This window comes from Falco punctatus (assembly GCF_963210335.1).
Source record: "Falco punctatus genome assembly, chromosome: 6".
NCBI lineage: Eukaryota > Metazoa > Chordata > Aves > Falconiformes > Falconidae > Falco > Falco punctatus.
In genome coordinates this window covers 60,720,120-60,733,496 of record NC_137585.1, presented here as the reverse complement: position 1 = coordinate 60,733,496, position 13,377 = coordinate 60,720,120, and the positions used below count along the sequence as shown (strand labels likewise).

Genomic DNA, 13,377 nt, shown 5'->3' with positions numbered 1-13,377 from the left:
AAATATGAAAACTGCTGTATAACAATATACTGCTTTTGTCCATATTAAAATATGCTCATCTCAAATCCCTACCTGAGCAACCCTGACAGGGAAGTAACCTTTAAAAATGCCACCCTAAGAGTCACAGACACTTTGTAATTTCCTGTATGAAAAAGCAGATGTTAATAGAAGCCTCAGTGTACTTCTTGCTTTTTGCTGGCTTAGTTTACAGTTTTTCAAGATATATAAGGAAAAAAGTACATAGGGGAAACTTCTTGGAAATTTTCAAGGAAGGGTACATTTTTTCCTAGGTAACCCTCGTAAACACATAATTAGCCTAGACAAAAATTCAGTAATCTCAAGCAATGACAGTTTTCTATATTAAATCACTGACACATTCCTAGAAAAACCATGGTCTTGCAACAAGAGGAGATACCACTCCCTTCCCCACCTAGCCCACCAAGTCCAAGAGGAGACAAGAAGGCTTTGGCAGACTGAGCAAAATCTTCCCAAACATGAAATGCCTGCCACTTCTTCAGCACGGAAACAAAAGGTAAGACTGCTGTGTTTACTCCCAAGGTCTGCCAGTTGCAGTGGCATATGGGCCCTTAAAAGGTTTTTATGAAGATCCTAGTGCCTACCTGCAGCCGAGCCCAGCACACCGGTGCAGGTGCCAACGTGGCCCTGGCTGAGGAAGCAGAGACCCAGCACTCCCTGCATGTTCCCGCACCGGTACACACTGCCAGCGCCATGCAGCTGTAACAGCCTGTCCAGCGTGGCTGAGGAAGGTGTTGACGTTGTTAGAAAGGCTTTACAGGGCTGTATTTACAATGAGGAGTTTTCAAAATGAAGGGCAATCTCACTCTTTTCCCATTCAATGGTTTTAAGACCTCAACTTATACTCAAATTGGTACAGTAGTCTCAGTTGCTGTGTTTTGAATTAGTAGGAAGGCAATGATTTGGCCCTACATGGTGCTGCGGTGTGGTGGGATCAAGGGAACATCTTCTCCTACCATAAAAAGCATCTCCCTAATACTCCAGATAAATGAATGAATCTCTCGCCACTCTTTCAGACCCAAACAGCTACAGTCAATAGCTTGCCTCCATGGTCATCTGTAGGCAGGTATGGACCTGCTCCGCAAGCTCAGAGTGTGCGTGCCTGGTTGCATGTAGCAGTCATTACTGCAGTGCTGTATCTGGCCTCAGTAAGCCCTGTGGACAGGGATGCCCCCTCGTGCTAGGCACTGTTCTGGTAGGGAAGCAACGCATGGCATGGCTGCTCAGCTCCCAGCATGAATAGACCAATACAAGACTGCCAGAACTGGCCAGGGTATATTTAGTTCTCTTTCCAACTGGGAGCAGAAAAACTTACAACAGGGGATGAAAAGCCTTCACCCAGTAAGCAATGCCAAACCTCATGTATGGTGTTGGCAATAGGTACTGCACCACTTCAGGCTGGAAGGGTCTCTGTAGGGGTACAGCTGGGTCCTGGGCAACCCAGTGGGTCTCAGTGTCTCTGCTGACCTGTTTCTTCGCCTGCCTGAGTTATTCATTGCAGCCCAGCTCCAGCAGGACACAGGTCACAGACCATCATCCATGCAAGGGAATGACACCTGAACTGTGTGGGAGCCACATGAGGGTAGCTGGGGGCTACAGCATCCACCTGTCTCATTGGCTTTCCTACATACATGAAAAACACGAGTCAAATGCTGGGATACAGAGGTACTGAGGCTAATCACAGAAGCTTCATGCAGACTTTGTGTGTACAAACACTATACTAGAGCCCTTAATTACAAGGTTATATGAACTTTTCTCTCATTAATCCCATTGCTTCTCTTGGTAGACGGGCTAATCATGATCATCCTTAGGTACAGTAGATACCCATGTACATTCAAGTGCTCAGCAGAAAGAACACTAAATTTATCCTTCTGCTTTACCACAGCTCTCTGCAGGGTGTCATTCAACAAAATATAAAATTGCAATGTGGGAAATTCTCAGGTTTATTTATTGAAAAATGCTTTTGTAAAGCTCATCTCTCCATTTTCAGATGATAAAACACAGCAACAAGCAAATACATCTTTCTAAACTAAGAAGATATAGTATAGGAGACCAGAGGACAGCCAATGTCATGACAACACATTATTCCTCAGCTACCTTCCAATTAAATGTATTCCCCACCCACCACACAGGAACATGTTTAAATCAAGAACAGCACAGGGAACTTCCCCAACCCATCACAGTCAGCCTAACATATTACCTTATTTTTACTGTCTCTTTCACAAAAGAAATTACAAAAAATATTTTAAGAACTAATAATCTAGGGACAAATTTTGCTGTCAGATAAGACTTTCTTTGAAGTCTCAGTGCATAATCTGGAGCCTTGCAAATGAATTATGTAATAGATCTCCAAATGCATAAGATTATGAATCTTTTCAGCTAAGCTTAGTTAAAAAAATATATTTGTAAACTATTTTTACACCTATTAACTGTTTTGTCCAGAGAAAAAAATAAAGCACAGTAAACATAAAAGCTTGAAAATTCAATGTTTTTATGTGAATCCTGCCATTTATATTGGCCTATAACTCTTAAAATGACTCATTTCTGCTTCACCCCTCAGATTTTTTATAATTATTCAATATTTGTAAATTAATGAATAATTATTTAATCACTTTGCATTAAGCTCTTTGAACATGCAAACACTTATTAAAGCCAAACGCTATCACTGATTTAATAAGATACTTTGTAGCTGCTGACATGTACAGTTTACAATGGATTATTAAATAATTAACTTAGTGACATATTTCCTCAATAAACTTGCAGCAGAGAGAGACAGCAGAGAGCTACTACAAGTAGGAAGACTGGGTAAGAAAGTCTGAACGACTTGTGGCTAATCATACCATTAAATACAAGAACCAAACTGGATTACTTTATTAGCCTTTTCATCCTCATTTTAGAATCCTGTCTTTAAAGCTATACTCCGGTTTTGCTGAAACAGAGATACTGAGTAGTCTTGTTGAGGCAACTGGTGATACTGAGTGGTCTTGTTGAGGCAACTGGTACATAAAGTACATGCAAGAAAGAGTGTTCATACATGACAGCAGAACTGGTCCTTATTTTGGACTCCCAGATATCTGTCTAGGGATTTCTTGGAGACAAGTCTACACATCTGTATGCCAGATGTGCCATGAGTCTACCATATGCAGAGCACACCAAAACTACTGCGCAGGTGACTCGTGCCTACAAATGGAACTCGTTCAGCGCGTGGGTGAGGATCACTGGCACCATGCACACAGAGCAGATACAAGGTGTGCAGGGAGCCTTACAACTACTGTGCATGTGCTGTACTGCTGATCTGCACGTGTACTGTGGAAACATCTGGGACTGCTCTAGCTGAGCTGTGGAATACTCAGAGGGAAAAAAAAAAAAAAAGTAGGAAAAAAGTCTGAAGCACTTCAGATCACATCTGGAACAAATTCCCAGCAGAGATGGAGGAACAGTGAAGAAACCCAGATTTACAGTAGCTCTACCAAGAGACAGAACTGGCTTTAGGCATAAGCCATGTAGGAAATTACCTAGGGCAGCATATTTACGGGGACGATTTAAAATAAGAGGTTGTTCAGTTTATCAGGGCTGCACTTCTGGGGCTACAGCTACACCAGCCTTGCTATCTCCCTTGCCTTCCATCCTCCCTTCATGGCTGTGCAAGTGAAAACGAGTGATCACTTTCAGAGTAGTGGACAGGAAACAAGTGGCTTGTGCTCTGACTTTGCCCCATCCTTTCACCAGCTCTGAGCTGGAAGGAAGGAGAGGTTTTAAAGGTAACCATCTCCCTTAGAAACATGGAGGAAGACAGAGCAGGGGAGAGCTGGAAACTACCCCTACAGCTTCTTGCTCTCTCTCCCTACTTGCCCATCACTGGTGTTGAGACAGTGGAACAGTGGCAAAGGGATGTGAACCGCCTGGCTGGCCACAGAAAACAGAGCCATGGCCATCCACCACTCGAGCAATGAAATTAGCTTAGTTTTGGTATCCTGAATCACACAAGGAGAATGGTGCCTGACCTACCACTCCTAAATATTTTTACAATTATTTTTTCCACATCCAAGTTTTGCCTATATCATGGAGAAGTCTTGAACCAGCCATGCTTGCAGCATTAGTTTGATTGGCTGGTTTTGCCCTGAAGTGGATTAGGAGCTCTGATATGATCTGCTTGGCTGTTTATGGGAACAGTAATCTTCAGCCAAGAGGCAATAACAAACACAAGTGTGTAAATATTCTGAAAGTAGAGAAACAGCTTACACAATGATTTAGGCTATGACATCTTAGTCCTGAGCCCATTTGCCTTAGTTGTAAATATTTGGCACTGTAAAAATAATACAGGCTAATGAAGCAGAAACAATACTGGTGGGACAGCACTTTATGGACACACTCCTACAAGCTGTTCAGTGATTTCCACAGATGCTCAGACCCTTGCATGACCCTTATTGATCCTTACTACATACCAATACATTGTGCTAATGTGTCTGGCTACCAAGTTGCAAAAGAATCTTAAGATAATACAAAGATGATGCCCATCCATAGTCGTAGTGGAAGATTTCAGGAAAAAAGTAATATCAAAGTGGAAGAAACTCTGGAATCATGTCTTGACACCCTGACCAGATCAAGGAAATAACCTTTGCATATTTCCTTGCTAGTACTGGTATAATCCCTTGATCATACCAGAGTAAAGATGCTCCTAAGTAATAGAATGTCCTTCCTCAAGGCTAATCCATCATGGAATACTTCCCTGAACAGCCATCACATGAGTTTTTTTTTCCATGCAGGTTCACCAGTGACAGAATCACCAATGACCTGGTGACAGATCACCAAATGTAGGCAAATATTTATTCAGCAAATGTAGTACTTGATCCATTCATTCTTTTTCCTGCCAAGAGTCAATTATGGGTGACACACAACTATTTTTCTCCGTATACAATATACTATTGACCACATTTTCCCAGTAGTTCTGCTTTCCTGCCTGTTATGTCAGTCAACTTCTAATGACAGAGTCTGAAAAATCCGATTAGAAACATCTCTGATGTCTACTGCCCTTTATGTTATTTTCTTCTTTTTGATGTTGTTCCATTTCTGTTCAGACAATAAAAGGCCAGGAGACATGATGTCCCATTTGATCATTTCAGCAGGTACTGAATCAATATAATTTTTTTTTTAGCATCTCTACAGATAAGTCCTTGAAGCATCATTTGACTTCTGTAAGTGTTTCAATTATACGCTTTATACATGCAAGACCAATGAATCTGGTTTCTAGCATAATCAAAAATAATTTTTATTTTAACAGGCATGCGTCACCTCCAGGGAAAATTTCACCATGTTTCATGGTGACATATTTATCACAAAAGCTGGCTGTGCAAATAAGGGATGGTAAACTCAGAAAACTTCCAAACGGACTGAGACAAACCAGGCAAAACCTCAGCTTCAGTATGAGTCAGCAAAATGCCAAGGCAGTCCCACAAAGCCTGGGCATCTGATTTCCCTTCTGGTGCAGAGATAATTTTAGACTGATATGTCAAATTAGTGCTTTGAGTTATAGCCTGTGTAAGAAGAACCACATGCCTGGCTATAAATCTATTTGAATGTTAAAAACTTGGAGTAAAAGAGCAGAACTACAGGGAAACACAGTGGGACAGGATTTCACCTTTTATTTGCATAAAAAATGACAATAAGAGTAAGGATGATAATAATGCTAATAATAATTAAAAAACAAACTGAAACAAGAACAAGAACAACCAAAAAAAAAAAAAAAAAAGAAAACTCAATCAAAACCCCAACAAAACAGCTCTGGCAAAGATTCCTTTTGAAAGTAGTCCCACACAATCCTGCAGTTCAATTTGGTCCTGATTGAGTAAGACAGCTGTGACGCACTTTGCATCCATAGACAGAGTTATGGCCAGATCGCAGGCTAATATAAATCAGCATGGCTCTGCTGACTTCAAAGATATCATTCCAATATGATTAAAAAAAAAAAAAAAATCCTTTCACATTTGTAACCTAATAAGGACTTTACTCCAGGTATACAAGGAATTCCAGAAAACAACTTTTAGCAGCTAGGCTTTAGCAGCAGCTTAAAAGTCAGGTACAATAGTAAGGACTTGTTCATTTTCTGAATTTAGATTCATTTATAAAGACAAAATATATCTTATGTAATTTATGCCTCAGTTCTGATGTTAGGATTAAATTTGATGATCTTTAAACGCAACAGTGTCAAACATTCTGAAGTCAGCTTTCCACTGCTCCTCTTGGAACATTCAGTATGACTGAAAAATAATAATGACTTGAAACCCTAGCTTGTGAAAGCCCAGTTTCTGCACAAGTTTCTGCACAAGTTTCTGAAATGATGAAAAAGACATTTGAACAGAAGGAGCCAGTTCAGATAAGAGAACTGTGCACTTGAAGCACTAACCATGCACGACCCAAATTTTCTGCATACTTAATACCACTCATGAATAGAGGTCAGAAGCATTATTTCAACTCATCACAAAACTCCTGGTAAGACACAGATGTAAATAAAGAAGTTACAGCTTCTCCTGACTTATTGTTACTCACCAGATATCTCCTCTAGGCACTGTTTGGCAGTCTTACTGAATGACAAATCCATTTTAGTAGGACTGGTGCAGGAGTCAGCAGGTGGTAAAGAGGTACTGTCATTTTCTGAGAGAGTTCTGAAATCAAGCAAGAAGATTATTATTATCTGTCGTTCATGTATTAATGGAAACAGATGTAATTTGCATTTCCATCTAGTATCATATCGCTATGTGGTGAAAATACCATGAATGTCACATTCTTACTGTGTTAGTTTGACTCCAGCTATACTGATTTGCAAGCAGGTAAGAGCTCTCTCTGTCTCTTCAGGAACAACTCACAGTTAATGCTGGGACATTTGGAGCCATTTTGTTTCCTTGCTTTTTCTCTGCAAGTGCTGTCAACCAGTTATAGGCAGAATCCATTTAAATTGGTTAAGTCACATCCCTGCACATATATATAAGGGAAATGAAAACTTGTAATTGCTAAAATATTAAGCAAGAAAGGCCATGTGGGAAGAAGCTTATGCAAGGCTGGTATGGAAATCTGGCCCAGATATTTAAATCTATGTGCAGCTTCTTTTGATAATGCACCTTATATAACTCTGGGGAAATGAGATAATCAAGTTTTTCCATCAACTTGCTAACAAACAGCCTATATTTCCTTTGATAGTATATTTCTGTGGATATCATTGATAAATTATAATGGGTACCCTTTGTTAAGCACATTTATTTGCTGTTGCATAATGGTAAATAGCAAGAAATACATGAGCACATGGATTGTAATGCAAAATAGATCACACAATTACTGAGTCTTAAGGAACAGCTGTAGCAACCAGTTTACACAGGAACTGCTGAACTATGATGCCATTAAATAGCAACATGCACCACATTTGTATACAGTAAAAGAATACATCTAAAGATATACTAGCCGCTTTTTGAAATAAAATGGAAAAAAGTCTTCACTTAGAGTCTGAATTCTTCCAGCTTTCCTGACATCAATAGCACAGTCTTCTGACTCTTAAAAGACTAGTGAAATAGTTATATCCTAATTTTAAAATGTTATGTTTATAGCTCAATTTTCAAAATTCACCATAGAGTGTTTGCAATGACCAACTAAACTGTAAACACAAATATTTAACTGTGTGATGAATGCATATTTTATAAATATCACTGATACAAGAATGACTTATCTCTCAAAATAATTTTATGGCAACTTATTTTATGAAATAACTTTCCAGTTAACATTTTCTTCAGAGTTACTTACTGAATGGATTTGCTCAGTAATTCATTTCAGTAACTGAGGGAGCAGATATCTGAACACACAACACAAGTACTGTCATGGTGGAATCCATTGATTAGAATCACTCAACTCTGCCTCTACTTACACAGAAATAGAAATGCAAATGATGTCTGATTTGATGCACTGTCTTACCACTTTCTGTACTTTTGGGATGCTGGAAATGGACAACTGCTCTATAAAAAACTGGGGTTTGTTCTTATGTAGCATTTCTTTCTGTCACACACTACTGGAAATGCAAGCTCAACAAGTGTTGCAGGGCTATGTCCTACTGACCTTGAATATAATTTAACATATGGTGCTTGAGGACAGCGTCTTAAGTAACAAAACACCTACTCTATCTCTCCACAATGAACAAATATAAAAATTCCACAGTCCCACCTGCTTTTCCATATTGCTTCAAATCATGAAAATGAATGGGGTATGTGTGCTTTCACTGAAAGCCACTTTGAGAGGCCATGAATGTTTATGAGTATTCCTTCTGGGTTTAGTGCTGAGGCTTAGTGCTGGATCAGTCCAGGGCAAACTATCAGCCCCCCCAAAAAAATCTCAGAAAAAGGCACTTATAATAGTAGCAAAGGTAATTGAAGTGTCTGCAGTCTCTTTGCTAAACCCATATCACAGAACTGCCAGGGCTGGAAGCAGAGTGAGGCTGGAATTTAAGAGGAACACTGGAAAAGAGTAGATTGCTTTTGGTCTTGTAGGAAGAGCACCTTGCCAGGTGGGTGCAGTTCAAGTATTCTTAGCATTGTCCACAAAATGTATATGGAGTTTACATCTCCGTCTGTCTCTGGTTAGAAACAAAAAGAGATCTTTCTGACTGTATGGCATTGCATTCCTGATCATACAACTGTTCAATCATCAATCACTGCATCAACACAGAAGGGTGATGCAAACCCTTCCCTGAGTGACCAAGAGCCTTATATGTAAGCTATCTTCTAAGAGAGGATAGAAAAGATCCATTTCTGTTTGTATCGACCGACATCTGTCATCAAAAAAGGACTAAGTGGTCTGGACCACCATTGGTCACCAGTACCCAACATTTGCACTGATTCTTCATCCAGTGAATAGGGACAGGTAAAACTGAAATTCAATGATCTAGATCGCCCTCTGGCAGTGACTACTGCCTGTAAAGTCAATACAGACCAAAACAGATCTCATTATTAACTGTATGGGAACACATACTTATGTTAAAAGAGTGGGATCTCCCTCCAAGAGTAGAAACAAGTAAGGAGCGACTTACAGCAACTAAGCAAATTTCAGCGTAAGTGCATCTGTTTACTTAAAACAACAATGAATACAAGTTTTCACTTGTTCATAACTTCGCTTGCCCAGGTCACACCAAGACTTTTAGAGATATACTAAATAACAGTTAAAGCACATTTTCATTCTTCAACATTTTGTTGTCTGGTTTTCCATTTTCAAAAATCTGATGCAGCTATAACTAGGAAGGTAAGCTGAAAAACACTGTGAGAAGAGTCACTTGCAAAGATTTCCTTTCCCAGTTTTAAAATCAGATAGGTGGGATTAATTGCAGCACAGAATTCAGTTTGTGGAACTTAAAATAGAATTAGATTCTAAAACTTAAAAATAATGAATAGCTAAGATGATATAACACTAATAATTTTAAAGTGTTTGATTTAATTTGTAGAAAAACCATGGACGCACAAACAAAATGTAAATATGATGCAGTTTGCTCAATTTCATAGGCTGCCTGAAATAACAGATCTAAGAAGCGTGAACTGTTGGGTTTATCTCACCTGAAACCTGAAAGTTTAAATATAACATAAAATAAATATGATTTGCTACCAAAACAAAAAAATAAGCTGCTACACTGACTTCATTCAGCAATCTTACGTTTAATTTGGTACAAATTACAATGATTCTAACTATTTGAGGCAACAACAGAAATCCTGCACAGGACTATGGATTTTGTAGCAGTCTAAGTTCTGCTTACTTGAGAAAACTGGTTATTTACTGTGGAAGTGATGGGCCAAAAGTCAGCTGCCTAGACCTTTGACAGCTGTGATTAAGGCACACAAGGAGGAACCTGGGGACGGGGCTCTCATTGACAGCTTTTCTCCCACCAGGTCTCCACTGGGTTGCCAACTGCCAGCACTTCTACAGCAGCCCTGCTGTTTTGGTGTATGATGGCCAAGTCCCTGCTTTTTTTCTGGAGTCAAGCTTAGTCCAGATGGGCTGAGAATAGTCTAGGGGTGAAAGACTTCCAAGCAAAATCACATAGGAGCCTCAGCTCCTGGGGAGCAAGGAGGTGCAGGTATAGACTGGGTGCCTAAAAACTTCAAGTCCCTTTGTTCTAGGCCTGTCACAGGTTTTGATACATTGGAGCAAGCAAGCAGATACCTCTTTGCTTAGCTCAAGCATTCTAATTTTAAAAAAAGGTGAAATTACAAGGTTTGTCTTCCCCTATACTTCTGGCTTTTACTTCTTTCTGTGGGACATACTAATCCTATGAATGACTCAACTGATCTCAGCAGGACCACAGCACATATTAAGCTCAAGGAAAGGAAACGGCAAATTAAAAGATCTTCTCATTAACCTTACACATTGGACTTAATGAACGTCCTTCTATCCCCTACCTATTCACAGACCATTGCCTTGCCTTGAAAAAACTGAAATTCTTGCATCTGTCTTGATATCAAGCAAAGTGGAAAGAATTTCAGTTTAGTCAAAGCAACCCCAGTGATATTTCCTCCAGTGCTGTGCATCTGCAGCACAGATTAATTTAGGCAACTTTCATGAAAACAGGACAATCTGTTTTCTGTTTTAATCATAGCAGTCAGAGAATACATTTATCCCCAACCCACTGAGTTACTTGCTACATATTCGTAAGAGCATCAGACTCACTTAATGGGACAAATCGTGTCCTTAATCACACCTGCACAGCTCATTCAGTTTGATTAAAATGAGCCTGTACAGGAGTAATTAAGAAGAGAATCTCGAACACTACTTAATAAGCTGTCTTTAACACCATCAGTCATTTCCTGTCTCTAATGAAATAGCCAATCTTTGATAAACACAGATAACATCAAAGATCTGTTTGGTTTTTACTCGACATTCCAAAAGACATCAGATGAATGTGCTGGGGTTTTTTTCCGACATCTCTCTGAGGTGCAACTGTCTTGAATGTGTATCACTGTCAGTGTAACAGACTGGCAGGGCCACATCTGGAATATCAGCAGTTTGATCACCCATGTTTAAGACGTGTGAGTTAAATTGGGAACAGCTGCAGGGGAGGGCTACAACGATGTTTACAGGGAAGAAACCCTTCTGAGAGAAAAGAGATGATTTAGCCTTGCAAAAGAAAAGGCAGGGGATGGATTATTCCCTTACATATTTAAAAAGAGCGATCAAACACACGGCAAACAAGTTAAAGGATGATATTAAGAAAGTAATGAATGTATGCAATCTTGTCATGTGGGTTGTAAACAATTTCTAATAATGATATGAATGAACCTTCTCATTGGAGTAGTGGGGATTAAATAGTTTAAAATAAAACGTGGTTGGTTTATGAAAGGGTTAATATTATTGTCAGTGATGGAAGACTGAACAGAATACCCTTTTTGGTCTTTTATCCTACATTTTACTGATTATTTAGTCAAAGGAGTAAGGCCACACTTGTCTGTATGGCAACTGAAACGCATAACTTCAGATTGTAAACAGCAAGCAACTGAATTATCAAGCTAGTGTTTCAAGTCAGGTTCAATCAAGTATGTGTTTATAATGATTTCTTCACTTACAATCCTTCTTCCCATCTTTTAGGGCAACATCTCTACACTGGAAAAAATTTCTTGCACAATTACTTGAGAATCAAGCATGAGAAAAAAAGGAGGATTTTTCTAAACACTGTTTTTGTTCAAAGTAAAACTGGTAAGTGGTCATGTTTAGCGCTACCTACAATTGCAAAGTGTTGGTGGTGTCTGTTGTTTCACAACAGTAATGTAAACAACGGAAACCAATAAAGCAATGCAGTATAACTTTGAATCATCACGTTCTTAAAGAAAGAGTTGCAGAATGTTTACAGGACCATCTAATAACAAACACAATTAACTGATAGCATGGTTTTCCCTGAAAATTTTAACTACCAGAAGTAGCTTCTGGTCATTAAAACTGGATGCAAATATGGCTTCAACAAACCCTGCAGATGCTGTGTTTGCAGGTTCCTTGAAGAATAGTCTATTTTTTTTTTTCCCAAAGCCAGTACAAGAACATCCTGAACAGGCAGCTGGAACTGAATTTCACTGTGCCTCCAGAGGTGCAACCAAATTATTTCCTCCATTCCATCTGTCACTGTTCTGCACTTCCCATACATCCTTGAAACTATGGTCTAGTAATAGAATTGTTTCAATCACCATATAGGAAAGGAGATAGAAAGAAGATTTTAGTACCTAGTGACACATTACTTATTATACTGGTATTTCCTTTCTCTGCCTCTATCTAGTGAACACTTCAGTCCTCACAGAATCATAAAGTAACTTAGATCAGAAAGATGCTCTAGATGTCATCTAGTCTAATGACCTGCTCAAAGCACGTCTGGTTACATTAAGTTGTTCAGGGTCTCATTTGGTTGGGTCTCAAACACGTCTGAGGACAGAGCTTCCACAATCTCTCTGAGCAGCCTGCTCCAGTGTTTCACCACCCTCAGGGTAAGATGTATTTTTTTCTAACTTTTAATCAGCATCTCCCCTGCTGTAACTTGCATCTGTTACTTCTTACCCTTTCACTTTGCAATTCAGAGAAAAGTCTGACCCCATCTTCTCTACAACAACCTATTAGGTAGCTGAAATCACCAGTTTCTTATTCTTCAGGGACAAAAGGAGTGCCAAACTGTTTTTTGTAGTCCAGCATTGACACTGAAAGAATATCTCTGCAAGGTCTCAATTCAGACAGTGCTGAAACTTCTTCCAGATGTCGCTATCATTAAACTAAGAACTTAGCTGAAGAACTGAAATTTAAGCAATGCACAACATAGAAGTAGAGCTCAGGATGATGAGTGGTCAGCTAATTCTCTGCGGTAGTTTCTATATTTCCAATATTTCAGGCAATAAGCAATCCCTGAGCACCGCAGCCCCGGGATTTGAGCACTTCAGATTCTATATTCCAGCCATGGAAAAGAGACCTGCTAGGCTCCTGCACTGGTTACTGGAAGAGTCAATAAAATAAAACTGCAGCACATGCACCCAGTTACAACTCAACATTCTATTAAAATATTCCTTTGGTGTTTGAGAAAATTAGCAGCAGATGTTAATTGTCAATGTCACATACTTCATGTAGGGTTATAATGATTTACGTCAGCTAAGGATTTGGCCCATGGTATGAGGTGATATTTGTGTTACTCCTGGGACTGTTATGTTTCCCACTTTATGGAAATAATGCAAACTTACACAATCTGGCTTACGAAAAATAAAGCAATGATTGCATACAACAGGCTCTTCTTTGTGCAAGAAAATGTTTGCAATTACAGGTTCTGTTACACTTTTGAGCAACGTGTAGGAAAGC

At 39.3% G+C, this 13,377-nt stretch overlaps 1 protein-coding gene across 10 annotated transcripts in view; it reads right to left on the bottom strand.

Annotated features, from left to right (window-relative positions):
* The window catches only part of NAV3 (neuron navigator 3), a 494,512-nt gene that overhangs the window by 199,591 nt on the left and 281,544 nt on the right, over nucleotides 1–13,377 (bottom strand). For all 10 annotated transcript variants that reach the window (XR_013928956.1, XM_080392484.1, XM_080392485.1 and 7 more), the window contains one exon: nucleotides 6,583–6,698. Coding sequence is in view for 9 of the 10 variants with exons in the window: in XM_080392484.1 (XP_080248610.1) it covers nucleotides 6,583–6,698 (116 nt within the window). In the remaining variant the exon portion in view is untranslated. The remainder of the gene's footprint in view (nucleotides 1–6,582; nucleotides 6,699–13,377) is intronic.